Below are 27,412 nucleotides of genomic sequence, written 5' to 3' on the forward strand. Positions count from 1 at the left end.
GGTCAAGAAATGACACTTTACCTTCTCCTGCCTGTCAGAGGTGGCACACAGGGACTGTGTCTCAGTATTTTTGCTCACTTTAGAGTCCAACATGCCTCAGGTAAATATCACAGATTTTGCCTGTAGGAAAGCTGTATATCTTTTTATCATTTTGCTAGACTCAGAGAAGAAATAATTCTGCAAGATGTCAAAGTGACATTCTGACAAGCTTAGCAGCAGGAAGAATATTTTCTTTACAGTATACTGAAATTTTTTTAAATTTAAAAAAAAAATTTGTTTCTAAGAGCTTTTTCTGCTGGCGGAGGAGTAACAAAACATAAGCCACTGAAGTGGAAACTAATTTGGGAATGCTCAACACAATCTTTTTGTTTTTTCTTTCCTTAACTAGTTGGTGCTGAATAGTTTCTTTCAGAGACTTGGGTATGGCAGATACATGAATGCATTCATTCTCAAGCTTTAAAGAGTCATGGAGTACCTCCTGAAAAGGTGAATGTTATACAGCCACAGTATGGCATGTAAGAGCAGAAGGCAATGAATAGGACATAGATGATCAGAGAATCATAGAATATCTAAAGTTGGAAGGGACTGGTAAGGATCACAGAATGGTAGGGGTTGGAAGGGACCTCTGTGGATCATCTAGTCCAACCCCCCTGCCAAAGCAGGGTCACCCAGAGCAGGCTGCACAGGACCCCATCCAGGAAGGTTTTTAATATCTTCAGAGAAGGAGAATCCACAGGCCCTCTGGGCAACCTATTCCAGTGCTCTGTCACCCTCAGAGGGAAGAAGTTCTTCCTCATGTTCAGGTGGAACTTCCTCTGCTTCAGTTTGTGCCTGTTGCCCCCTTGTCCTGTCGCTGGGCACTACTGAAAAGAGCTTGGTCCCATCCTCCTGACACCCACCCTTAAGATATTTATAAGCATTTATAACATCCCCTCTCAGCCTTCTCTTCTTCAGGCTAAACAAGCCCAGCTCCCTCAGCCTTTCCTTGCAGGAGAGATGCTCCCATTCCCTAATCATCCAGCCCTCTGCTGGACCCTCTCCAGTAGTTTCTCATCTTTCTTGAACTGGGGACCCCAGCACTGGACACAGTACTCCAGATGGGGCCTCACCAGGGCAGAGTAGAGGGGGAGGAGAACCTCCCTCCACCTGCTGGCCACACTCTTCTTAATGCACCCCAGGATCCCATTGGCCTTCTTGGAAACCAGGGCACACTGCTGGCTCATGGTCAACCTGTCGTCCACCAGGACACCCAGGTCCGTCGCTGCAGAGCTGCTTTCCAGCAGGTCAGCCCCGAGCCTGTACTGCTGCATGGGGTTGTTCCTCCCCAGGTGCAGGACCCTGCACTTGCCCTTGTTGAATTTCATCAGGTTCCTCTCTGCCCAGCTCTCCAGCCTGTCCAGGTCTCGCTGAATGGCAGCACAGCCTTCCAGTATATCAGCCACTCCTCCCAGTTTTGTGCCATCAGCAAACTTGCTGAGGGTACATTCTAACTCTTCATCCAGGTCGTTGATGAAGAAGTTGAACAAGACTGGGCCCAGTACTGACCCCTGAGGGACACCACTAGTTACAGGGCTCCAACTAGACTCCACGCCGCTGATGACAACCCTCTGAGTTCTGCCATTCAGGCAGTTCTCAATCCACCTCACTGACCACTCATCCAGCCCATACTTCCTGAGCTTGCTTATGGGGATGTTACGGGAGACAATGTCAAAAGCCTTGCTGAAGTGAAGGCAGACAACCTCCACTGCTCTCCTCTCATCTACTCAGCCAGTCATGCCATCATAGAAAGCTATCAGACTGGTCAAGCATGATTTCCCCTTGGTGAATTCATGCTGATGACTCCTGACAACCTTCTTTTCCTCCACTTGCTTGATGATGGCCTCTAGAATGAGCTGCTCCATCATCGTTCCCGGGATGGAAGTGAGGCTGACCGGCCTGTAGTTCCCTGTGTCCTCCTTCTTGCCCTTTTTGACGATTCGAGTGACAATGACTTTCCTCTAGTCCTCGGGCATCTCTCCTGTCTTCCAGGACCTTTCAAAGATGGTGGAGTGTGGCTCAGCAATGATATCTGCCAGCTCCCTCAGCACTCGTGGGTGCATTCCATTGGGGCCCATGGATTTGTGGGCATCCAGATTGCCTAAGTGATCTCTCACATAGTCCTCTTCGACCAAGGGAAGGTCATCCTTTCTGCAGGCTTCTTCTCTTACCTCCAGGGCCTGGGATTCCTGAGGGCCTGCCTTGGCACTGAAGACTGAAGCAAAGAAGGCATTCAGTAACTCTGCATTCTCTGTATCCTCCATCACCAGTGGCTCAGCAATGACATCTACCAGCTCCCTCAGCACTCATGGGTGCATTCCATCGGGGCCCATATGGGCGTCCAGTTTACTTAAACGATCTCTAACCCAATCCTTCTCAACGAAGGGAAGGTCTTCCTTTCTTCAGGCTTTCTCTCTTACCTTCAGGGAGATTGAATGTCCGTGTTTTAAAAGGGAGGTAGGGAGGAAGAAAAACAACTAAAGGCTGCAGTCAATAGACTGGAGGCATCCTGGGCTGAAGTGATCATGCATTGGTAGAGTTCACAGGCCTGAGGGATGTGGGAAAGGCGAGGAGTATAGTCAGGACCCTAAATTTTATGATATCCAACTTCCTGCTCTTCAAGGAGTTACGCAGTAGGACACCCTGGGAAACGGTCCTCAGAGACAGGGGAGCAGAAAAGAGCTGGCAGATCTTTAAGGATGCTTTCCATAGAGCGCAGGAGCTCTCAGTCCCCAGGAGTAACAAGTCAGGCAAGGAAAGGAAGAGACCGGCATGGCTGAGTTGAGACCTGCTGGTCAAACTAAAGGGCAAGAGCGAACTGTACAGGCAGTGGAAGCAGGAACAGGTATCTTGGGAAGAGTATAGAGATGCTGCCTGGTTGTGTAGGGGTGGGGTCAGGAGGGCCAAGGTGCAGTTGGAGCTGAACTTGTCAAGGAATGCTAAGAATAACAAGAGGGGCTTCTACAAGTATGTTAGCCAGAAAAGAAAGGTTAAAGAAAGTGTACACCCCCCCACCCCCCCACCCCTGCAAGAATGGCAACTTTGTATCAACATATGAGGAGTAGGCTGAGGTACTCAACTTTTTTGCCTCAGTCTTCACTGGCATCCTCTCCTCACCCCTCCCCAGCTGGTGGACTGCAAGATGGTGACTAGAGGGGCAAAGCCCCTCCCACTGCAAGGGAAGACCAGGTTTGGGACCACCTGAGGAACCTGAACGTACCTAAGTCTATGGAACCTGATGAGATGCATCCCAGAGTCCTGAGGGAATTGGCTGATGGCATTGACAAGCCACTCTCCACGATATTTGAAAAGTTGTGGCAGTCAGGCGAAGGCCCTGGTGACTGGAAGAAAGGAAACATTGCACTCGTTTTTAAAAAGGGTAGGAGGGAGGACCTTGGGAACTACCAAACTGTCAGCCTCACCTCTGTGCCTGGGAAGATCATGGAACAGATCCTTCTAGAAGGTATGCTGAGGCACATGGAAGACAGGGAGGTGATTCGAGGCAGACAGCATGGCTTCACCAAGGGCAAGTCCTACCTGACCAACCTAGTGGCTTTCTATGATGGCATGACTGCATCGGTGGCGTCAAGAGAAGCATGGCCAGCAGGTTGAGGGAGGTGATTCTGCCCCTCTACTCTGCTCTGGTGAGACCCCACCTGGAGTCCTGTGTCCAGCTCTGGAGCCCCCAGCACAAGAAGGACATGGAGCTGTTGGAGCAGGTCTAGAGGAGGGCCACAAAGATGATCCGAGGGCTGGAGCACCTCTCCTATGAGGAAAGGCTGAGAGAGTTGGGGCTGTTCTGCTTGGAGAAGAGAAGGCTCCGGGGAGACCTTATAGCAGCCTTCCAGTACCTGAAGGGGGCCTGTAGGAAAGATGGGGAAAATATTTTCGGCAGGGCTTATTGCAATAGGATGAGGGCTAATGGCTTTAAAGTAAGGGAGGGCAGGTTTAGACTGGATATAAGGAAGATGTTTTTTACCATGAGGGTGGTGAAACAGTGGAAGAGGTTGCCCAGAGAAGTGGTGGATGCCCCATCCCTGGAAACATTTCAGGCCAGGCTGGACGGGGCTCTGAGAAACCTGGTCTGGTTGAAGATGTCCCTGCTCACTGCAGGGGAGTTGAGCTTAGATGACCTCTAAAGGTCCCTTCCAACCCAAACCACTCTGCACCAGAGTGGACAAGGAAGGTTTCTGCACCAGAAAGGACAAGGAAGAACAGGAGCAGAGCAGATGAACAGTGTCAATTAAATGTCTGTTTAAAAATCGTAAGTTCTTGATTTGTCTTTTATTCCTTCCTTTTTTTTGTAGCACATTTTGAGTAGTGTTTCTAAGGATACTGGTGAACTGGGCACTTTATGAGGTCCTTACCTGGAAAGCTTTTCTCTGATTATAGTATTCTGTGGGTGTAATTGACTATAGTTTCTCTTAAATGAGACCTCACTATTGAATGCACACCAAGTAAACAGCAGTTTCTAAATGTGGCTGTGGTAATATTGCCTACTTCTCACAGAAGAAAGTCACTTTGAAAGTTTTTCCCTAAAACTGATTCAGATTCTCACATGAATTAATTAATTGACACAATCTGGTTTCATATCCTAGCACTATATTCAAGCCAAAGAAATGAAATTTTGAATGTCTGAAGAATCTTATTTTCTTTATCTGGAGAGAATGAAAGCAGTTACAGTATCTTGAAGGTTGCATTTCCAGAGGTATCAAAAGAAAAAGCTGTGTTGACTAGGAGGTGAATCCACCCTGGAGGTCACTTGGTAATGTTTGTTACGAAACAGCTAAGTTAGTGTACAATGAATAGATTTGTGCTTACTTCACTAGAGCACAATCAATAGCTGCATTTTGTGTTAAATTTGTTTTAATTGCTGATGTTTGTAAATCAACTATTTGGAAAATAGTTTGCATGTTTACTGTACTATACTATACACTGTTATGTAACAAGTGTCTAGATCTAAAGATAGACTTTAGATAGTGAACTACTACATATCAGATTATGGTCTGTGAGCAGAGAGAGAGAAGACAGACACCTGCCTTTATGAGTGACCAGAATTTCGGTGGTGTGTGCCATCTCTGTATTTTTTGCTGCCTGCGTTCCTTTTTAGTACAGTGTTATCTGATGCAACCTACGTTCCGTGCTGATAAAAGACTCAAGCACAGACTGTGCCGCTCCATCATTATTATCCTCTAGAGGGAAAGAGTAATGTGACTCTGTCTGATGTTGATGTTGGTGTACCAAATATTCCAGTTTCAGCTGCATGGACAGTATAGCAATATATTTAGAAGAATTCCAGGTCTCTCAAAATAAGTAGCCTTTTCCCGCTAATATTCGTCTTAGAAAAGAAACTGTGTGAATTTCCTATATTCCTAAACTATCGGAAGAATCACCACCTGTTTTTATTCTCCATTTTTTTTCCTTGAGATAATAATCCCATTAATTTTTTTTCTTCACTTTTGTAGGCTTTATGCAGAATTACTCGTTACTCACCTAATGCTTTCCAGAGTGTCATTGAAAAAGTGGGATTAACAGCTGTCCTGAGTTCCTTAGCAAATGGAATATGCAAAATTCAGCAGTACATGCTCACCATGTTTTCAGCAATGTTGTCATGTGGGATTCACCTACAGAGGCTGACTCAAGAAAAGGTTTGATTTCAGATTAGTATTGTTCACTGGCATGGAATTTCACTAGTGGAAAGTTAAAGTTGGCTCTGGTAGTGGTTTTGTGTTTTCAAAATGCTTAACTCAGTGACACGTATCTGAATAGGAGGAAATGAGGAATGTGTTTATTTTATAGTTTTATTTGCTTAAAAGCTAAATAACGAGGTGTATAGTTTTCTTTCTCTCTCACAGATTTTCAAGAGATGGTATTAATGGGTATATAAATTGCTATTGCAGCTAGAATTCAATCAATTCAGAATACTCTAGCCTCACCACAACTGATAATGGCCCTAAGGAAAAACAATACGGAATGCATGAGGACAGCTATTTGACATAGCTCTCGTAGACATTTTAAAGGAGAAAATAATGAGTGTTCTGATAGAATCTAAAGCTGTACTTCATTCTCTCCTTAAAGGACCTTAGGCGAATTTGTAAGAGAAATGTCTTGCAAAATTTAGCATTTTAATAACTTGGGGTTTTCTTTTTAGTGTCACTGAATAAAATTACTGGTTCTGATTTATGTCTAATATAATTTTTGGAAGATATTATTAAAAGCTTTCTATATTGATAACCAAATTATTCCTTGTTTAGAGAAACAGTGTGTTTATTTTTTTGGCATTAAGTCCGCACAATTCATAAACAAAAATAATCCCCCTCTGCTTGGAAAGGATAAAAATCACAAAGGAAGTAAGAACTCTAGCTCGTGTTTTCATCAGATACTCTGTAGTAATATATGCTGTAACCTAGCAGTTATCTTGACTACAACAATCTATTAGCCTTTAGCTGAGAGGGATTAATTTTGTTTCTCTACACATTGTTGTAACAACGTTTAAATTAAAATATAGTCTGCTGTTTTCCACCCATCTCTTCTTACAGCCTGAAATCACTTGTTCTCTTCCTAAAAGTCATTGCTGTGCCTTTTCAGAATTGCCAATGTGTTTTTTTAAATGCGTGTCGGCTGGCCTTAATCTTTCCACTGATTCCACTACAACAGCACTAACAGGTGGCAAATTGTCCCATAACGTCCCAGTTTCTAGTAGTGCCCCTTGCTGTGAGTTGGTGGTATAGTCAGAGAAGCATGTTCAAAAAAATACTCACTTGAACATTCAGTGAAAGAATGCAATATGTAACAAGCATATGGCTACAGCATGATGTTTTCTGTGAAGAATTTCTTGTTTATGTAGAATTTACATTGCTAAAAGGAATGCCTTTTGATACTGCCATTGTTATGAACTATTTTAATCGCTTTTTTGACATTAAAAAAATCAACTCTGAAATTCTCCAACTGGTTATAGCAAAATAGAAAATATTTTGTTGGCATGCAGTACAGTAATGGCTGAAACTTTGACAGTTCAAAATTGCTGCTTAGTAATTAACGAATTGTCATAGGGGTTTTTTTGTGAGCAAGTATTACAATTTTGCAGATTAGAAAATCGAAGTACAGACAAATATAGATATTCTTTTAACAGCATGTAGCAAACTAATGATAGAAGTGGGAATAGTACCCAAAGCTGTAAGTGCAAAAACGTTGTACTTTAAAAACTGGTAAAGAGGGTACAGTTCTACTGCATGTGCCCACATTTGGTAGCTGTATCTGCTTTACAGAATCACAGAACAGTAGGGGTTGGAAAGGACCTCTTTGGGTCATCTAGTCCAACCCCCCTGCCAAAGCAGGGTCACCTACAGCAGGCTGCAGAGGACCTTGTCCAGGCGGGTCTTGAATATCTCCAGAGAAGGAGAATCCACAGTCTCCCTGGGCAGCCTGTTCCAGTGCTCTGTCACCCTCAGAGGGAAGAAATTCTTCCTCATGTTCAGACGGAACTTTCTCTGCTTCATTTTGTGCCCATTGCCCCTTGTCCTGTCACTGGGCACCACTGAAAAGAGTTTGTCCCCATCCTCCTGACACCCACCCTTCAGATATTTGTAAGCATGAGATAAATCTGTACAGCTGAGATAAATCTGTATCTCATAGAATGTCAGTTTTGCTTAAATTAGATCGTAGAATTTTGGAAGTGGAAACTAGATTTCTATTTTTCTCTAATAAGATCTAAAAATATAATCCTGCTTCTGAGTACTATCATGTCACATGGAGTAATAATATTTTATTGCTGAATACTGAATTTAATAATCCATGCATTCTTTCAGTATTCCGTGAGGATGACACACAAGCCCACCTTCATGAGAGAAGGGGAATGAAAAAACAAGTGGGTGGTGTTGGCCTACAAAGTATTTTGCCTTCTGTAGATTTCTTGTATACTAAAGCTTAAGAGGCAGAAGGACCTCAGTGTTATACAGGAGGCAGTGACAAGGTTTTAATACAGCTGCAAACCAACATATTAGAAGATGCTTAAAGACAGAAATTCAAGATGGAGATCACTTAGCTTTGTATATGTTATCAGGAAACTCCCTTAGCTTACAAGGCTTAAGGCTGCCCTTGTTTTCTACTCCCTTCAAGAACAGCATTAAAGCCAGTTACAAAATAAAAGCCAGAAGACAAAGGAGAAATGCAGTTCTGTGGTCATCTATTCTAGTATAAACCTTCAGAGAACTACAGTAGCTAAAAGGGACTGGTTTTTGTCCCTCTCTGATACAGAGCCTTTCTATTTTAGATTCTTGTCTTGGAAACAAAAAAAAAGCCCGAAGTGATGTTTTTAAAATAAAGTATGGAAAAAGAACTCAAAATCCAAAAACCTCTGACTTATTACAGCAGTAGATAAAAAAACCAGTAGATAAAAAAGTAATTGCTGATTACTGTCATCTGTTTGTAAAGATTCACCTTTGAATGAGTGAAAACCAGTTATAGCTTTTTGAATGTGGTTAGGTTCTTCAAGAGGTCAGATAATGGGGTGGGATTGTTGTTACTTGTTTTTTCTCAAGCACTAGTAAGTAAAATTATTCAGGCAATTACAGCAATACGTTATCACAAGTGCATTATTTCTTTGCCTCCCTGCACGATTGGCCATAATCTCTTTTTATCTTGGTCATCTCCCATTATGGCACTGAAAAAAAATATTATAAATGTGTTATAAACGTTGTTCTCATATTTCAGTTACCTTTTTCAATTCTTTGTCTTTTACCTGAATGTGGACAAGTAGCTACCTCTGGTGTTGATGATTTTGTCAATGTCAGTATGAATTGATAAAAGGATATAAATGTCTTTAACAAAATCTTTGTAACTCAACTTATAATATGAAAGCATTTGCAATGCATAGAAAGTGAATTTGAAAATACAAAACAATACAACAAATGATTGCTATGACAACTTCAGTTCTTGTATAAATAGTGGTCTGTTTTCCCCTTGTGTAGCCAGTTTGAAAACATCATTGCTCTTTGTGACTTGTTTTAAACTTGCTTTGCAGTATTACTAAGAGTATCCAATACAAAATCATGATCTTATTGCAGTCGACAGTGCGTTCACTTGCACTGAAAAGAGTGTCCTTACCCTGCAGAGTCTCCATGGATACATCAAACAGTTGCAGGAGAGGGAAGAACAATATAACAGTGAAACAATTAATAATTAATGTAATAGATGATATTTCAGCAATTTTTGGCTTTTCTGATATATTGAGGTCTGCAAGTCAGCAAAGATCTGCCTCAGATTCTCTTTGGGTAAACTGTTACTGTTTTGCAGTCCTCAGACCAGCAAGAAAAGCAATTTCCAGTATGTCACATTTATTTCTAAAGCTAGATTATTAGAAAATTCCCAGATAAATCTGATGTAACTGATTTTAATTGACAGTGTTGTCTTAACCGATGGTAGCCCCCACATGCAGCACTGAAATATTCTTGCTTTCCAGGGCATGAGGACTAAAAATAGTCAGATGTGCTTTGGCTTGTAGTTGCATGTGTCTTTGTCATGGTGTCCCTGTGCTTGGTCTATTGACTCCATTTATGTCATCAGGCACTGTTGCATTTTCTATACTCTTTCACTAAGTCTGAGGCTTGATGGGGTTTCTCAACTTAAAAACTTTTTTTGGTTGTTTTGAGTAGTTTCACTTAAAAAAACAAAACCCAAACCCCACAAAATCCAACTTTATTAAACTTTCAACCTTTGCTTTTAGTAGATTATAATTTAAGAACTTCACCGCTGTGGGTTCACACTGAGGAGCTAGAAGTCATGCTCCACGAGCTGTTGAAGTGTTTAAGGCAGTAAACTTTACACAGCATATACTTGTTAACCACAAGATTAAGGAACTCTTCTGTTTATTAAATAAATCAGAAATACAACAAAACATTTTCAGAATAATTATTAATTGTTTTTCTGGGATTTCTATGCTGACTGCTTTTGAAGACAGTGTTAGAATGGTATCAGAGTAAAAGCTGATGGTTTGTTGGCCAATTCTTACAATACTGTTCTTTTTCTACTCTGTAAAGAGGTATAGTTAATTGTTGCAAAGACTGTCTCTAATAAATTACATTGTTGGTTTTCAGATTTCTGACAACAAAGTTGCCTTTCAGTTATTCTGTCATCAAGAGGGAATTTGAATAATATGTGGTATGTTAAATGTGCATCAACACAGCAGGATTTTAAACTTTGTACACAGCATGCAGGCATACACTACGCACTTCGTTATTCTGTAGTGTCACTCCCTTGAGAATCCAGCTCAAATATTTGAAGGTAGTTTCTGTTGGTGAGGCCATTTGTGCTCAGTCTAATTCTTCGATAAAGCCAAATGACTCATTTTGTGAATTCTGGCTCAGTTTTTAATTCAGGTTTTTTTTTTTTTTGCAGGGGGGGAGTGGAAAAGGGTAGAGAGAGATATTTGAAGTAGAACTTGTGTTTTCAGAACAAGGCATTCTGATCGAGAGCTGATCCAAAAATACCATTGCTGCTGCCAGCAAGGTCATCTTTGAAGAAAGATTTTTTCAGGGTTTTTTTTTGTTTTTTTTTTTTTTTTTTTCTTTTTTTTTTTTTTTTACCAAATAGTCCAATTGATCTTCATAGAAGAAGAGGACAGATGAGTAGCAGATATTTTTATTCACCAGAAATAGAGGATACTCTATATGTTTTTTGTCCTTTTTTTTTTCTTTTTCTTTTTTTTCCTTTGGTTCTTCAGGAGTTACAACATACTGTTGGGCAGAGCATAAATGGTCCTGATTTACAACTCATAGCACCAAATTCTGTTGCTCATAATATGAGAACTCTTTTTTTCTTTCCAGTGATTCTCAGCTTTATTCCTTTGGAAGCTGAGGCAGTACACATGAATCTCACATCTTTGCGTGTGTCAGGCCACATTTTAGAAACTAGAGAAGAGAATCCTTTCAATATAGAGGACAAAATAGAGAGAAAGAGAGAAAATAAGAAGAAAGTTGGGATTTCAGAATCCAGTTAGCCAACCATTGTTAAACTTTTGAAGGGAAATATTTTGTGATTATTCTTTATTTCTCACTATCCTTGTTAAACATTTAAAATTATGCTTTCACTTGGATTTACAGGAAGGAAGGAGCTGTCAATTTATATGATGCTAAGATCCTTGCCTTTGTCATAGGAATGGACAGTCATCAGTGGATTAGGAAAGTCATGGCTCCTTACTGCTTACAGTTTATCCTTTTTCTTTTTTTCCAAGTCCTAATTTGCATTGTTGCTTGAAAAGGTGTTCTTTGCTTTATGAACCCAAAAGAGAATTAGCTTAGATAAGAACAATTAGAGAAGGTAGTAACAGTTTTGCCATCTATTTGGAGCATCAGTTGTATAAATTAAGGTCTGACGTAGACAGGATTGTAGCTTACAAACGTGGTGGTTTTAATCTTCCTGCATATATGAGAATTAATAGGTAAACTTTTAATCATATTTATGTATTCTGAAAATTCTTTGGTCTTCTGTAAAAATAGATACGTTAAAATATCCTACGTTTATCCTTAAGGTAAGATGTTTTAAAATACAAGTTCTACCATGTTTTGTAGTGCATTTTGTACCATTTGGGACTTAATACAGAACATGGTGTTTACTTGTTGCAAATCTTGAAGATACACAAAGCAGCTTTGCACTGGGCAGTCTGTCTTGGGCAGAATTTATTTAGTAGTGTTTTATGGTTTTTGTTTGGTTTTTTTAATTTATTTGCTATGAGTGACATGGAAAGTACCTTACTAATACAGAATGCACATGAAATTGAGCAAATTTTAAATGTATACAGTATTAAAATACAGTGCAAGTAACTTTTTTCCATAAAATGATATTAACATATTTGTGTTTATTTCTACCAAGGATTTTGTGACTACAATTACTCGTTTACTTGAAAGCCCTTCAACTTTTATTCGAGCAAAAGCCTTTCTGGTCCTGCTACAAGTTTTATTTAATAACAGGGAGATGTTGCTACTCAGCTGTCAAGCAAGGTAAGGTGATAATAGAAGATGTAATGTTTATTTTTCGAAGTCTTGTGTGAAATACTTTAGAATGTGTGGTATTTTTGAGCCAGTGTTTTAGGAGCAAACTATTTTCTGTGTAATAAGTGCTTTTATTCAGGAGAATATCAATAAAAGAGTATTCTCTTTTGTCTAGGGTCATCAGGTGATGATTACTCACAAGGGGAAACCACTGTCTTACAGGGAGGGTGTGTCTTTTAAGTAGCTTGTGGTCCCAGTGAGCATTAGCAAGGAGCAGATTTTGTTTTGGGTCAGGCAGAACAAATACTGCAACAGTAAGTTGTGTGGTATAATCCAGTCTTTTCAGTAAAGGCACATTCAAGGTAAAATAATATTTCTTGGCTATATGTGTAGTTGGAGTGATTTACATAATGACCACTGAATTCCTGTGACTTTTATATGAAATATTTTATCTGTTTCTATGTTTTAAAATACTTTGCAAGAAACGACTGCTCTAAAATTGTATTTGACTCACAGTGGAATAGTTATTTGAATTTTTGTGTCTTCTGATGGCACAAAAACATTCCCATATCAGACAAGAGGAAATTAGCCTCTGTTAGAATGTAAATTGTCACCATATTTCGGGAGTGACTGGAGAAGTAAGCTGGAGATATTTTATTTGGGGTTTATATCTTCTACTGTTCGTTATGAAGAACAGCAAGTAGTAGTGTAAAGCCAGTTTTTATGGTATTGGAATAAAGCAGGTTCAGAACCAAAAGGGAAAAAGGATGAGGCTTGTGCATAACTGTAAATATAACTACATTTATGGGAAACATAACTTAATATCTTGTACTGATGTTTAAGAAGAATTAAGGTGCATGCTTTGGAGCTAAAGGGCTGGACTGGAAAGAGCAGGTGAGTTACACCATGAAGCCATTGTGAGCGGACATCTTGTGGGGTGCTAACATTTTGTATCTGTCCGCTCACATACAAATCTGTAGATGTCCCAATTTTTCTAGATCGTAGAGAAGAATTACTGAATCGAAATTCCTTCTTCATGTGTCTCTTTTTATACTTCCAGAAATGTTTTATCAGGTGGTGTGTTCTGGTTAGTGTAAAATGTCTCTAATGATTTGTAAGTGACTTCGAATGGTCATATTTTTCGTGACTGCTGCTATTCATATACTTGTTAAAGCACATAAGACTGAGCTATGTGTTTGGAGAAATGTCTGACAGAAGTCCAGTGCTGATAGTTACTATTTGTTTATTTATACCTAAGATATTAAGTGAAGGAGAAGAACTTTAATAGTTTTTGTGAACATATTGATCTCTTTATTTATAATACTTTCCAATGAGCAGCCCATCTGAAGAGAATGTGTTGTGAATTTGGGATGTTATTTTTGTATAGTGAATTTTGGCTTTATCCTGCTGTGGTATTGCGATGCTCCAGACAGAGCTGATTAGGGGCCAATACATAATATAACACATTAGGTCAAAGAATAGACAAGCCTTAGAGCTGTTTTATTGAATTGATAAACAGTTTTTCTTAATTTGTCATGTTTTCTTCATAATTGTTTTTCAGTGAACAGTATATCTCTTGACAGGATAGATCATCTAGACTAAAACTTTTCTCTTACATCCAGAAAGTAAGATGGCTACAGTAGGGTGACAGAGGAGAAGTGACCCGTTATACGTGGAATAAGCTACTTTCATAATATCCTAAACTCTGGAAGAATTTTATTAAGCTCAGTAGGGATAATGGACATTCTTTGACTTACACTGTTGAATTCCTGTTGGTATATTTTAGTTAAACATCTCCAGTTCTGTGACAGAACACTTACTTCAAAATTAAGACTAATAAATTCAAAATTGCTAGTAGAGTAAGCAGTAATCAGTTGGAATAACTATTGAAAATGTTTGATATATTCAAAGCGTCTTTATGAAGGGGTCTGATTTGAGAAATAGAAAGAATACAAAGTAAAATGTGCATAATTTCTACTTATTGGTTTGTCTTTAGCAGTTGCAACTAGTGCCTGTAACAGGATTTATATTGCTTTAGATTCTAAAAAATGTTATGATAAAGATAATCAATATAAGGCAATTTGTCAGTATGCATCAGTTAAAGGATATGATGCAGATGATTAAACAGTCAGTAATAACTGTTTCATGGCAACTCTGCATATGTCTGGCCACTTGGGAGGAGTACAGGAATGTTGTCAGAGCATGCAGGGGTGCAATGAGGAAGGCTAAGGTCCACTTGGAATTGAATCTGGCAAGGGAAGTCAAGGACAACAAGAAAAACTTCAAGTACATCAGCAGTAAATGGAAGGCTAGAGTTAAGATAATGTGGGGCCGTTGCTGAATGAGGTGGGTGCCCTGGTGATGGAGGATACAGAGAATGCAGAGTTACTGAATGCCTTCTTTGCTTCAGTCTTCAGTGCCAAGGCAGGCCCTCAGGAATCCCAGGCCCTGGAGGTAAGAGAAGAAGCCTGCAGAAAGGATGACCTTCCCTTGGTCGAAGAGGACTATGTGAGAGATCACTTAGGCAATCTGGATGCCCACAAATCCATGGGCCCCAATGGAATGCACCCACGAGTGCTGAGGGAGCTGGCAGATATCATTGCTGAGCCACACTCCACCATCTTTGAAAGGTCCTGGAAGACAGGAGAGATGCCCGAGGACTAGAGGAAAGTCATTGTCACTCGAATCGTCAAAAAGGGCAAGAAGGAGGACACAGGGAACTACAGGCCGGTCAGCCTCACTTCCATCCCGGGAACGATGATGGAGCAGCTCATTCTAGAGGCCATCATCAAGCAAGTGGAGGAAAAGAAGGTTGTCAGGAGTCATCAGCATGAATTCACCAAGGGGAAATCATGCTTGACCAGTCTGATAGCTTTCTATGATGGCATGACTGGCTGAGTAGATGAGAGGAGAGCAGTGGAGGTTGTCTGCCTTCACTTCAGCAAGGCTTTTGACATTGTCTCCCGTAACATCCCCATAAGCAAGCTCAGGAAGTATGGGCTGGATGAGTGGTCAGTGAGGTGGATTGAGAACTGCCTGAATGGCAGAACTCAGAGGGTTGTCATCAGCGGCGTGGAGTCTAGTTGGAGCCCTGTAACTAGTGGTGTCCCTCAGGGGTCAGTACTGGGCCCAGTCTTGTTCAACTTCTTCATCAACGACCTGGATGAAGAGTTAGAATGTACCCTCAGCAAGTTTGCTGATGGCACAAAACTGGGAGGAGTGGCTGATATACTGGAAGGCTGTGCTGCCATTCAGCGAGACCTGGACAGGCTGGAGAGTTGGGCAGAGAGGAACCTGATGAAATTCAACAAGGGCAAGTGCAGGGTCCTGCACCTGGGGAGGAACAACCCCATGCAGCAGTACAGGCTCGGGGCTGACCTGCTGGAAAGCAGCTCTGCAGCGACGGACCTGGGTGTCCTGGTGGACGACAGGTTGACCATGAGCCAGCAGTGTGCCCTGGTTTCCAAGAAGGCCAATGGGATCCTGGGGTGCATTAAGAAGAGTGTGGCCAGCAGGTGGAGGGAGGTTCTCCTCCCCCTCTACTCTGCCCTGGTGAGGCCCCATCTGGAGTACTGTGTCCAGTGCTGGGGTCCCCAGTTCAAGAAAGATGAGAAACTACTGGAGAGGGTCCAGCAGAGGGCTGGATGATTAGGGAATGGGAGCATCTCTCCTGCAAGGAAAGGCTGAGGGAGCTGGGCTTGTTTAGCCTGAAGAAGAGAAGGCTGAGAGGGGATGTTATAAATGCTTATAAATATCTTAAGGGTGGGTGTCAGGAGGATGGGACCAAGCTCTTTTCAGTAGTGCCCAGCGACAGGACAAGGGGGCAACAGGCACAAACTGAAGCAGAGGAAGTTCCACCTGAACATGAGGAAGAACTTCTTCCCTCTGAGGGTGACAGAGCACTGGAATAGGTTGCCCAGAGGGCCTGTGGATTCTCCTTCTCTGGAGATATTAAAAACCTTCCTGGATGGGGTCCTGTGCAGCCTGCTCTGGGTGACCCTGCTTTGGCAGGAGGGTTGGACTATATGACCCACAGAGGTCCCTTCCAACCCCTACCATTCTGTGATTCGGTGATCTCTAGCTTCAAGTCAAATATTGTTCAGTTTGTCATTGGGAAAGGCTTTTGTTTAGTGTAGTAATTAAAATTATACATACCTTTGGACAGATTTTTGTGTTGTTTTTTTTTAAGAAAAAAAGCCAAACCAAAACAAACGCACATTCTTTGAATCTGTTGCAGCATATTTTTATATTATGAGATTAGTTGTGGTGGGAATGTCTAATTCAAGAGCTTGACAAGGGAATGTCACCTAGGAAATTCCACTAGGACTTTCCAAAGTACTTTGAGATTTCACAATCTGTGGATGAAAAGCATTTATACATAATATCAAGTGTAATTTTGAAGCGACTTTTTTTTTTCTCATGCAACATTGATATAATTCACCTGATGTTCTATTTTCTACCTCTTTCATAGTAGTCCATTACATAGCTTTTGTTCTTTCACATTCCTTGGCCAGTGATACAGGTGGAGAAGATAGGAGACCTTCTAGGCTAAAGTAGCACTTGTTTGCTTACAATATGCAAATTAATTTCTTTTGGTAATTGCACCGAGTTTTCCAGTCTCCTTGTTTTCTCCATGATTTGCAAAGGTGGGATACCTGCTAATGAAGGGAGGGGTACAACCTGAAGTTCTGTTGAGACTTACAATTTCACCTTTTTCTAAACTACTAGTACTTTCTGATTAGTCTCACAGAATTGTTCTTTTGGGTTCTAAATGGTATCAGAGAATTTCCTAGGTGAATAGAGACTGCCCTGGAGATTGAACTTCTTCCCTAAATAATTTATTTAAACCTCTTTTTCTACTATCTACAGAGATGGACTTGTGGAAACATAGGGTAGTAGTACTCCTGACAGACTTTCACAGTCTGCAAAAGCCTAACTATGCAAAAAGCATAACTTTTGAGCAAAATCTTTCTCTGTTATGTCTCCACCTCCTGTACTTTTTAAAATTTTCAGATCTTGCATGTGCCCTAAAAGGAAAAGCTTTACTTGGAGACCTATTCCAATCTCACATCTACCATAGTCTGCTGGCCTTTTATGACTAAGGTTGGCCCAGAAAAATAGTGAGAAAAAGAACAGTAAAGTTTGGTGCTCAGTCACAGGGTATGGTATGGAAATAGAAGGCAGGAGGCAATGGTTACAGACGTCAGTGATTTGAGAGGAAAAAAAGCAGCAAGCTGGTATCAAACTGAAAAAAAGTGTAGAGGGGGAGACAGGGATTGACCCTTCCTGCAAACATGATCTGCTATGCAGTGTTGCATCTCTGTAAAATAAACAAAGGTGTCTATATTAAAAAATCCTTTTAAAATCCTCATCCTTTTCTGTTAGCAGATTTTGACTAAAACCAGGTCCTTGAATTGTGGGGGTAAAAGGACTGTATATGTCCTCAAAGCATGCAAGATGTTCTTTCGTTTCTTGGAGGTCTGTCATTCTCTGTGAACTGAAGGGAGAAGCAGGGAGAAGACTGTGAGAGACCTCCTGCTTTTATGTTCAGTCGTCTGGCAGTCTCATGCATTTTTCCCCTGGTTGAGGTGCCAGTAAAGTTGTGGATGAACCTTATTGATACCTAAAGCTGATTTTAAGGATGTTGAGGGTAAATGTCACTGATAGAAGGGAATGAATGAATTTTCGAAGACAGTGCTTAAAAAGACCTTGAGCGGTTGCAGAGTCTACCCTTCTGTTCCAGGTCGAGGTCTGTTATGCCTGAGAAATATTTTTTTAATCATTGGTGGAAACTGGTAGATATTCCATGGCCTCTTTTTGCCAGCTGTTCTAATTGCTAGCTATTCCTAACACTCAAAAATTCTTACTGTTTTCTCATTGAAATTCCATTTCCACAGGTTAAGTGTTTCTGTTTCCACAGAAAACACGGAAAACAGTGTAGTCTCTTTCCTTTTACAGTGACTTTTGTAGATTTGAAGACTATATCACATTTCTGCTCAGTCTTCTGAATTCAGACTAAATCTTCTCTTTTTTTTTTTTTTAAGTTGATCATCTTTATAAGTGAACAATTTTTATTCTTTTTAAGTAGTAGACCTCAGTCCTATTTCTGTTCCTCAGGACTATTAACTCTTTGCAATTCTTCCCTTTTTGCTCCGATTTTCACATCTTTTCTTGGAAAACTTGGGTTGTTTTGCTTTTTTTTTGTGTAAAAGCTCACTGATGGCCATATCATGCAATATAGATACTTGAATTTTTTTTTAAAATCAAAACGGGCTTCATAGACAGTGGTTTATTCCTCATCATGTTTAATTTACTTATAGTAAACCTGCATATTTTTGCATGTATTGTGGAGTGCGAGACAAACACGTGCATTATACGAATTGAATAAATGTAGTATTTCTATAGGCCTAGTTTTGCCCATCAGGACACTGAGATTCTTCAGGAAATAAAAGTAACTGATGAATTATTCTACACATGACTGACTGAGTGATTGAGGGATTTGTCAAAGGGAAATAGATTCTTATGCTTTCCTGCCTATATGTGGATCTGTACAATTTTCTCAAAACAATGTTTAGTTGAACAGTACAATCAGGGAAAAAATAGTTGTGTGTATTTTTAGAAAATCTTTACATGAAAGACAATGCTGTGATGGGAAAGACAAAAAAAAAAGGGAGAACTCATTAGCTTATGTAAACTTTCTATCTTTCCTCTTTCAGAATAAATGAACGTACTTTGTATGTTTCTCAAATGTGGTTAATGAATAGAAGATGCTCTTGAAAAATGAACCTGCTTCCTTCCTCCCCCAGCAATAAAGCCACTCATGTTGAAGTCTTTTTAGCCTATTTTAAGTAAAACTTAAACAGATCTAAACATATTTTCATATAAATCAGATGATTGTTAAATCGTGGCAGTGTTTTCTTAAAGAAAAAAAATCCATACAAAAGCTGATCTTTTGTCATGTTTTTGTTCAAAGTTAAATAGTTTTTGAATAAAAATTACTTGGTGGTCTGGGAAAGCTAGAGGGCTTTATACCATTTTAATTTGGAACATTAGATTTTTTTATGTTAAAAAAAGGTAAAGCTTTTTGAAGAATGTTCTGTGTGAAGCATCATGTCAAGTTTTTAGGTAGTTCTGTTCTACCAGGCAAATCAAAATTCTTTGTACTTTAATAGAATTTCCAGAGACTGCAAGAAAAATAAAAGATGTCCCCATAGTCTCTGGGAAGTGCAGCTTTTAATGTGTTATGTCTGGGCTATTGCGGAGATGAAAGGTAGTTAATGAACAGGCCTTTTGATTTGTCTCTATCTTTGTCTCTGTAGCACAGTTGAGGAAGGATAAGGTGAGCTGTAGTATTCCATAAGAATCATGTATTGTTTAGAGGCCTAATCCTGCAAAATGCATTCTTAGGTAAATTGGCTTTTTGATGGAAATACACACCTCCTTGGATGAAATTTTGTGTTTGTGAGGCCTGCAGTTCTCTTGTGTACACATGAGGCAGTTTAAATAAGTTATTTTCATACTTCTGTAAAAGAGCATTGATTATAAGAAGGGTGTTTAAAAAAAAAAAGAATGGTAATACTGCAGTACATTCTTAAAATCCATAGGATGGATTTCACTCACCAGTGACTGATGATTCTTTTCACAGGACTCCCAGAGAGTTCGAATGTGAAACAAAGATGCCAATATTATGCCCCTCAAGGGAAGTCTAGCTGTTCTGTCTATTCAAATGAGCATTTCAAAATATTGCCTGAAGCATTGTGTTACAGGTGTATTATTAAAGCAAATTCTTGTAAGGTAGCCAATGGCTAATAAATCAGTTCCCATAGTTTACTATGAGAAATGTCATTCTTCAGAATAGCATATCTACACAGCACTTACCAGTTAGAATGTAAGCACTGAGTTTTTCTTTAGAAGTCTTGAACACCAGATTTCTAGAGAAAGAGTGTAAGAATAGTTTGGACTTTTATAACTTTCAGTATGGCCATTCTGCCTAGTGCTAACATTTTGATAGGCTGTTGTATGATTATTCTTGACTGAAAGATTGATGTCTTGTTATGTTGACTTAAATTATTCTTGCTTTTGGAATTCTTACATATTGAAAATTAATGTCTTTAGTCATGCTCCTATTGCGCATATTTTTCATATATTTCAAAATGAAGTGGATTTTACAATTAGTGTCTGTCTACGTCTGCAGAGGGATTCACTCCTTGTGTTAGCATCATATATTCATTTAAACTAGTAAAGTTGCACTTACTTGCAGTAGCTTGAGGGTTTCTTTCCTCTTGTGCCTTGACACAGTCATTTCTGTTATTTTAAAAATCAATTTATTTGAAAAGGGAAAGTCCGAAATGTCAACAAAATTACAGAGCCAAAACTAATGTATTGTAGCTACAGATACTAGAAATGTCTTGTTCAGTAGTATATTTGAGATATCATGTCATTTTTTTTGTTCTGAGAGGTAATGTTTCGCACGTGCTTAAACGTAGACTTGTGATGTACATTGAAAGAGACAGCAGAAAGACCACACCAGGAAAAGAGCAGCAAGGCGGCAGTGAATACCTGTCAAAGTGCCTGGATCTTCTCATCTGTCACGTTGTGCAGGAGCTGCCAGGAATTCTAGGTAAATTTAGTTGATTACCTGAACAAATCTTACCTTTGCTTACTCCCTTGAGAAACTAGTATCTCCTTACATATACAGGTGGAAAGTCTGTATGGTCTGATTACGTAAAGTTTGCATGATATTGGCTTCATTAATTTTTTTCCTTAGGTCTTGGTCAGAATTTTTGTGTTGGAATGCATGATTTCCTGTATTAATGTTTGGTATTTGTTGAACGGTAAGCCACATCAACTCAGTCAGGAATGAGACCCAAATGTACAAGAATAATTTATCAGTGTTCTAAAGATGTTTCAAACATAGTAAAACCTAAGAGCAAATTTGCCTCATAAAGCACAGAGCTAGGAGAGATGCATCAGGGCATATCTGTGAGTATGTGTTAATCATTTAGGCTGAAACTTAAATGTTGAGTATTTGCTTCGGGCAATTTTTCTGGAAAACTTTAGCCTGGATACTTCAGTTGTTCTAGACTTCTGAAACTGATTTGCTCATGCATAAGAAATGATGGAAAGATTTTCTCTGAGGGAACATCAGTGCTACCTCAGCCCATCCCTTATACTTAGGAATAGAAGTTTCAGCAAAGTCACTCTTGTGCCAAGGATATCCATTTAGACAGTTTTGTGAATGTCTATTCGAATTTCACTAGTATTTGAGCCTTTGGAATGATAAGAAGCTGCTTTGAACTTTGTGCTGTTCATATATGGTCAAACAGAAATTTACCTGGGTATAGCAGCTAATGTCCTGTCACCACTGAACATGCTCAAACTTTGCGTAGTGTGTTGAGGTACTGGGGAAGAGGGGACTTGTAGAAGGAACAGTGAAAGGCATACGTGCAAAAAGGACAAAAGCCTGCAAATTGCAGGGCATAATTTGGATTTATTAGAAAACTAGACCAGAAACTGGAGTAGAAAGAAATTAGTTTGAGTCTGAGGAGTTGGTCAAGAGAAGGTGATGAAACAGGATGAGAATTTTGGCCATTTGTATAAAAGTAATAGATAAAATCTTGAAAAATTAAGGAGGATCTGCTGGTGAGATTTGAGTGTAGGGTTGATATTGAATAAAAGAAATGTCAGAGAAATTACCATAGGTGAGTAAGAACAATGAGATTGTCTTTCCTGGAAAAAGCTGTGCTATATGTTACATGAGGAAAAATGAGGTTTTTATTTGAAGAAGTTAATTAGGAGGGAGTGAAGGAAGAAAGGAAAGAAGGGAAGGAAGTGAGTTATGAAGGAAAGGTAAGAAGGAAGAAGGGAAGAGCGAGGACGGGGAAGATAGGAAAGGAAGAGAGAGGGTAGGAAGAAAAGGAAAGAGAAATGGGGAGGGAGGAGAAGGGAGGAAACTGAGTGGAGCAAAGGGAGGAGTGGGAGAAGGGATGGAGAAAGAGGAGGAGGAAAGCGTGGAGGGAGAAGGGAGAAAGAAGGAGACAAGAAGGCAGGAAAGAGAAAATAGGAGATTCCTGTGGCCAGTCTGAATCATCATTATTATTTTTATTAACTTCTGTTGGGTGAGATCTCCCACAGAACAGAGTAAGAAAGCTGAATAGGATGACAAGGAAAGAAATGCTGTGAGTCATCAAGAGAAAGGGAACAAAACCAGCCCTGATTGTGTATGCTTTGTCATTAAATGATAAAACATTTATTTCATAGAATTATTTTCTGATGAGATGATATCTGATTTATTCTTCGTCATCTCTGCATTATTGCTAGAATAGTGGAAATGAAATGGCAGCACTGCAAAGGTCAGTAGACCTAAATGTCATGTTGCTATTTTAAAAGAAACTTTACTTCCTCTGACAGTGCAAATTTTTGCCTTGCTGCAAGTACCTAATCCCTTTTTTCTAACTAAATATCAGATTCGCATATTGGCTACATTTCAGGATTTGGAAGTCTCAGACTATAAATGTTTGAGGCAGAAATTCACCGCCTACTGTCTGTATGTACTATATGCAACTAATACAATGGCCTCTGATTCTTCCTCAGAACCTGAAAGTGCTACATGTCAAATGTATAGTTACTGTCATTATAATACATAATACATCAATTGCTTTAACATGTATTTTGCTGGGTTTTTTACTAGTGGTGTACAATTTCAATGCATTGTTTGGACAACTGATATAACAAGCATAATTTTTACACTTTGTTTTCCTTTCCAAGCTAGGTTTGTGTTTATTAAGGTTAAGCTGTCTGTCTACATGTGTCAGAAGGCTTTTTCTTTTAGTTGCTCTGAGTATGACTAAGGAACTGCTTGAGGAGGTAAAAGCTTCTAAGAAAAATGACCAGATTTACAGAGTGGAACAGTTAAAAGCAGTTTAACTGTTGATTTAGAATTAATCCTAGCTGGCTTTTTTTAATATGCATTTATTTAAGCTCCTTACTGATCCCATCTTCTTCCACCAGATGTAGCTATAAACCAAATAGATTAACCAGCTATAGAAATTGGCCTTAAAGATACATTTAAACAAATGAAATAAATTGTTAATCTTGTGGATAGTTTCTTAAGTTTTCAGTTGTTCTAGGTAAGAAAGTAATTTTATGTCTGCATTTATAATATTTAACCTGTTTCTAGGAAGTAGATATAAATTGCTTAGATCATGGTAAAAATGAAACTAACCACATCTATCTATTTATCAACTGCAAGATTGACAAATGTGGTGACTATATAGTCCTTAAAACTTAGAAAGTACATCATTTAGTAAATGATCTGTTGTTAACCACAGAAAAGTGTTGTTGAATTACAGTACTGCAAGTAATTTAAAACAAAAAAAAGTGTTGATAAAACCCCAATATTTTGGTTTATGTATTTGGGGAGTTTTAGGCAACACTGTCTTTTTCTTGAGCAGCACGTTATAGAATGAGTCAAATCTTTAAGGCTAGATATTTTTATAATCTACTGTAGTGCCAGGCACTGTCATTTCTGCTTATGTTGAAAATTGAACTCCATGGGAGCAGAAGAAAAGCATTGGTATTATTCAACATGAATAAACTCTGTGACTCACTCTGAAAGGAAGGGCCTTTTTCTGGCATGTAAATTGTATAAAATACTGAATCTCATCCTTTATTTGTTTAATGTCTATGTGATTTCCCCTTTACAATTTTGTGCAGCACTCTAATTAGGGAAAGAAATACCGTTAGTGTTCTTTCAAGACAGGACTTGGCTTTTAATATTTTCAGGCTATAGGGACAGATTTTTCATTCTTTGCCTGTGAACTGTGACTTTTCTCCTGCTGCTTCTGTTCTTTATCCCATGCAGAAAGGTTCTTGCTTTTCTGAAACAATAGTTAATATGAACAAACAGTTAACACCGTAATTAATACAAACTGAACAAATTCTGCATAATGTTCCTTGATTTTTTTTGGAACAGGCTGCCCAGGGAAGTGGTTGAGTCACTATCCCTGGAGGGATTTGAAAGACTTGTAGACATAGTGCTTAGGGACATGGTTTAGTGGGACTTGGCAGCGTTAGGTTTACAGCTGGACTTGATCTTAAAGGTCTTTTCCAATGTAAGTGATTCTGTGATTCTATTCTATATGTCACTTCTGAAGTCTGAAGTTTTCACTATTGCAATTAGAATGTCATTCCCTCATTATTGCACCTGAGGTTTGTTATGGAGGCAACTAAGTTCTCTCATTGACCTGCTACTACCTCCTCTGTGCGAATATGAGAATTACTGTTGCTTTAGGTCACTTACGTCGTGGTTAAACTTTTGTATGAGAGTATTTGTGTGCATGACTGGTGGAGGGATTTTTTTGGAAGGTGGGGAGGATGTTTTCTTCTTTCTTCCAGTGGTACTATGGTGCTTGATCATTATGTCACCCGCTGATCATGGTGAATTTAACTCTTGGTCAGCTGGAAGTCATGAGAATTTTGCTTTTTATTTCACTGGAAGTAGAATTGCATCCACAGAATTTCAGGAGTATAATTTCATGCATATGTGGCCACCTACAGCCAGTATAAGTCCACCCTCCCAAGAGAGGTAATTTCATCTTTGCTTCTACACCTGCCTTGTATTTCTGTCCTCACTGTTTTGCCAGAGGTCACATTTGCACGCCTGTCACCATAGCGAGAGCAGGAAATTGGCCTAGATAAACATTGAGCTAGGAAAGAAAAGTGCTGGATCAGCCTGATTTATCATGCAATGTACATGAACACTACTTTCACCAGGAGGGAGAAGATGGGATTGAACAGAAGATACTGGAACAGAAATGTTTTATATGTTGTTTGCTGTTTTTTAGTAAAGCAATTATGTTAGATCAGTCTGAAATGTTGTTTTCTGTAGGTGACATTCTCACTGCCCTAACTAATGTCTCTGGACGTAAACACCCCTCAACGGTTCAGTCCAAACAGCTGAAGATGTGCCTTCCTATGATGTCTGTAGTGCTTCGTCTTGTGACATCCCAGGTAGTTTGTTGTTATGTTTTTTTTTTCCCCCCCGAAAATTGTTTAACAAAGGACAAACTCTTGCGGTTTCCCAAGATGTAATTTCTGCTGATCATGATCCGAGTGGATAAAATAGATCTTTTATTAATGTTGATGAGTGTTCCAGCTGTGTAACAGCATTAAAGATGTAAGCCTTATCTTTGCACTTTATAAGACAACTCTAATGATAGAAGTAAATACATATCTTCTTTTTTTTAACATGGCTGTGAAATGTGTTTTACTTTTTCTGATCGTAAGATATACATTTAATGTAATTTTTTTAATGTTTGCTAAATTCAAATAGGTATTTCGTGCCCAGATAGTCACAGAGGAGTTTCTTTTCAACTATGGGACCTTACTTGTGAGTATAATCGTCTAAGTCAAATCTTGTTTACAGAATATATATACACATAAAATTTTGGGAATTATTTTAGTATAATAAAACTACATTATGTTTATAAATTGGAGATATATTTTTGTTTGGAATATAAAATTTAAACTTTGTTTATATTCAAAACTGTGTATATTATCAGAAAATATTTTCTGTAGTAATGTATTGGGTCAAGGGGAAAATATGCTATTCTGTATTGAAGTAGAGAGAAACTGCACATGCCTGATTAACTGAGAATTTCCTGCATGCTTTGTTTTAGAGTAGGAAAGTTTAGCTCTAAATTACACAAAATTTTCTTTCTAGAATTTTATGCTAGTATTTTACGAGTAGAAATGAAAGAAATTATAATCCGGTCTATATTTAAGGTATTCTTTTCTTTTATCACCTTTTTCTTCTTGTCAATACTTTTACACTGTGTGTAGTTGATGAAAAGCTGAGTATTATAAGCTACAGAGCGAAGATACTTGTTTCATGTTAATACCTACAACCTATTTATGACATTAGCAATAGAAAATGAACAGTTTAACTGTGCCATAGAATAGTATAGCAAAAATGAAGTAGTATTGTTGTAATGCAGTTTCTTCATAAGAAAACAATTGTTTCTGCTAAAAGAGAAAAAAAGCATATTCTAAAGTTGTGTATCAGAGTTAAGCAAATACTTTTAAGTGCTCGGGTTCATAAATGACGCCTAGGTATTTGCTTCCACAATAGCATGAAGATACACTTCACCACAAACAGCTAGATTAAAGTTTACTCTTCAGATTCCTTTCTTTTTGCCCTTTGACTCGATTCCAAGAAAATGTGGGTTTAATTTAGCTCTACTAAAATATTTGTATGAAAACTAGCATTAGAATGAAGAAAAAAAAATTAAAACTCTAGATGTTGAATTACAAAGCCTTGTATCTCTTTGAAGCATTTGTAACTAGGCAGTAGATTTATTAATGGTTTTGGATCAACCTTCTAGAAGGTGAAATTCTTCTGTCAACAATATAGGTACAGCAGATCAGGTACAATGTAAATTCTGTTTTGATATTACTCCAGCTTGCTTGAACTACTGACTAAGGAAGTCAGACTAGTTACACTATCACAGCTTTCCTCTTAGATCAAGGAGGAGAAGATTACTCAATATTTCCTGCATCTTGTGCTTCTGTCTCCATGGAACAAGACAATTCAGGAACTTATAAAACTATTTCAATTTATGTATAAGAAAGGGGAGGGGAAGTAGTATATCTGAAAAATGAATATCAAATTTGAATCCATTTTATATAACTGTGTTATGATATGACTAATGTAATTACTTCTGGAAGAGTAACTGTCCTTTCTATCAGCAAACAGTCTACTCTGGAATTTTGTGTTTAGCAACATTCCCAATGACGTTGATAAAGGGACATTCAATCATCAGCTTGTACTTTTGAAAAAGTACTGTGCTATAATTGAGTCCTCTAAGACTTTAGCAAGTCAGTCTTTCAGGTTTTGTTTTTTTTTTCTTATGTGTGTATTTTTTAATTTTTCTTCTGATTTATTCAAAAATCTTACTCTTAACAATAAGAAATGATTAGGAGTGGAAAGATGTGTGCTTGCTATCTCGAAGGGAAAGAGTAGTTTTTTTCCTGTAACTGTTGTTCATTGACAATTTTTTTTTTTTTTTGCTGCTTTGAAGTTATTTCCATCATCACTGTAATTTTCAGTACTGTTGTGCAAAGAAATTGAGAGGGAGTCAGGACAGTCCTTTCATGTTTTCAGCTGTGAATAGAAATACATGGAGGACACGCTTTCCCCCAAAGGCACAGCTAATGGTAGGTTCCTAGTGGAGTGCATAGGGCACAGACTCACCTGTAGTGAAATATGCACACCGTTCCTCTCCGTTGCTTAAAAAAACCCAGATATTTGAGTTTTTGTATAAATATATAATCTTCTTATGTTTCTAATATAAAATTAAGGAAATAAACATTAGTAGACAGAACAATTT

At 38.8% G+C, this 27,412-nt stretch overlaps 1 protein-coding gene across 2 annotated transcripts in view; it reads left to right on the forward strand.

Annotated features, from left to right (window-relative positions):
• Positions 1-27,412, forward strand: part of ULK4 (unc-51 like kinase 4) — a 276,626-nt gene that overhangs the window by 80,302 nt on the left and 168,912 nt on the right. For both annotated transcript variants that reach the window (XM_075418820.1, XM_075418821.1), the window contains exons 21-25: positions 5,502-5,684; positions 11,905-12,032; positions 20,510-20,643; positions 24,913-25,034; positions 25,357-25,413. In XM_075418820.1, the coding sequence (XP_075274935.1) occupies positions 5,502-5,684; positions 11,905-12,032; positions 20,510-20,643; positions 24,913-25,034; positions 25,357-25,413 (624 nt within the window). The remainder of the gene's footprint in view (positions 1-5,501; positions 5,685-11,904; positions 12,033-20,509; positions 20,644-24,912; positions 25,035-25,356; positions 25,414-27,412) is intronic.

Source organism: Opisthocomus hoazin, chromosome 4, assembly GCF_030867145.1.
Source record: "Opisthocomus hoazin isolate bOpiHoa1 chromosome 4, bOpiHoa1.hap1, whole genome shotgun sequence".
Taxonomy (NCBI): Eukaryota; Metazoa; Chordata; class Aves; order Opisthocomiformes; family Opisthocomidae; genus Opisthocomus; species Opisthocomus hoazin.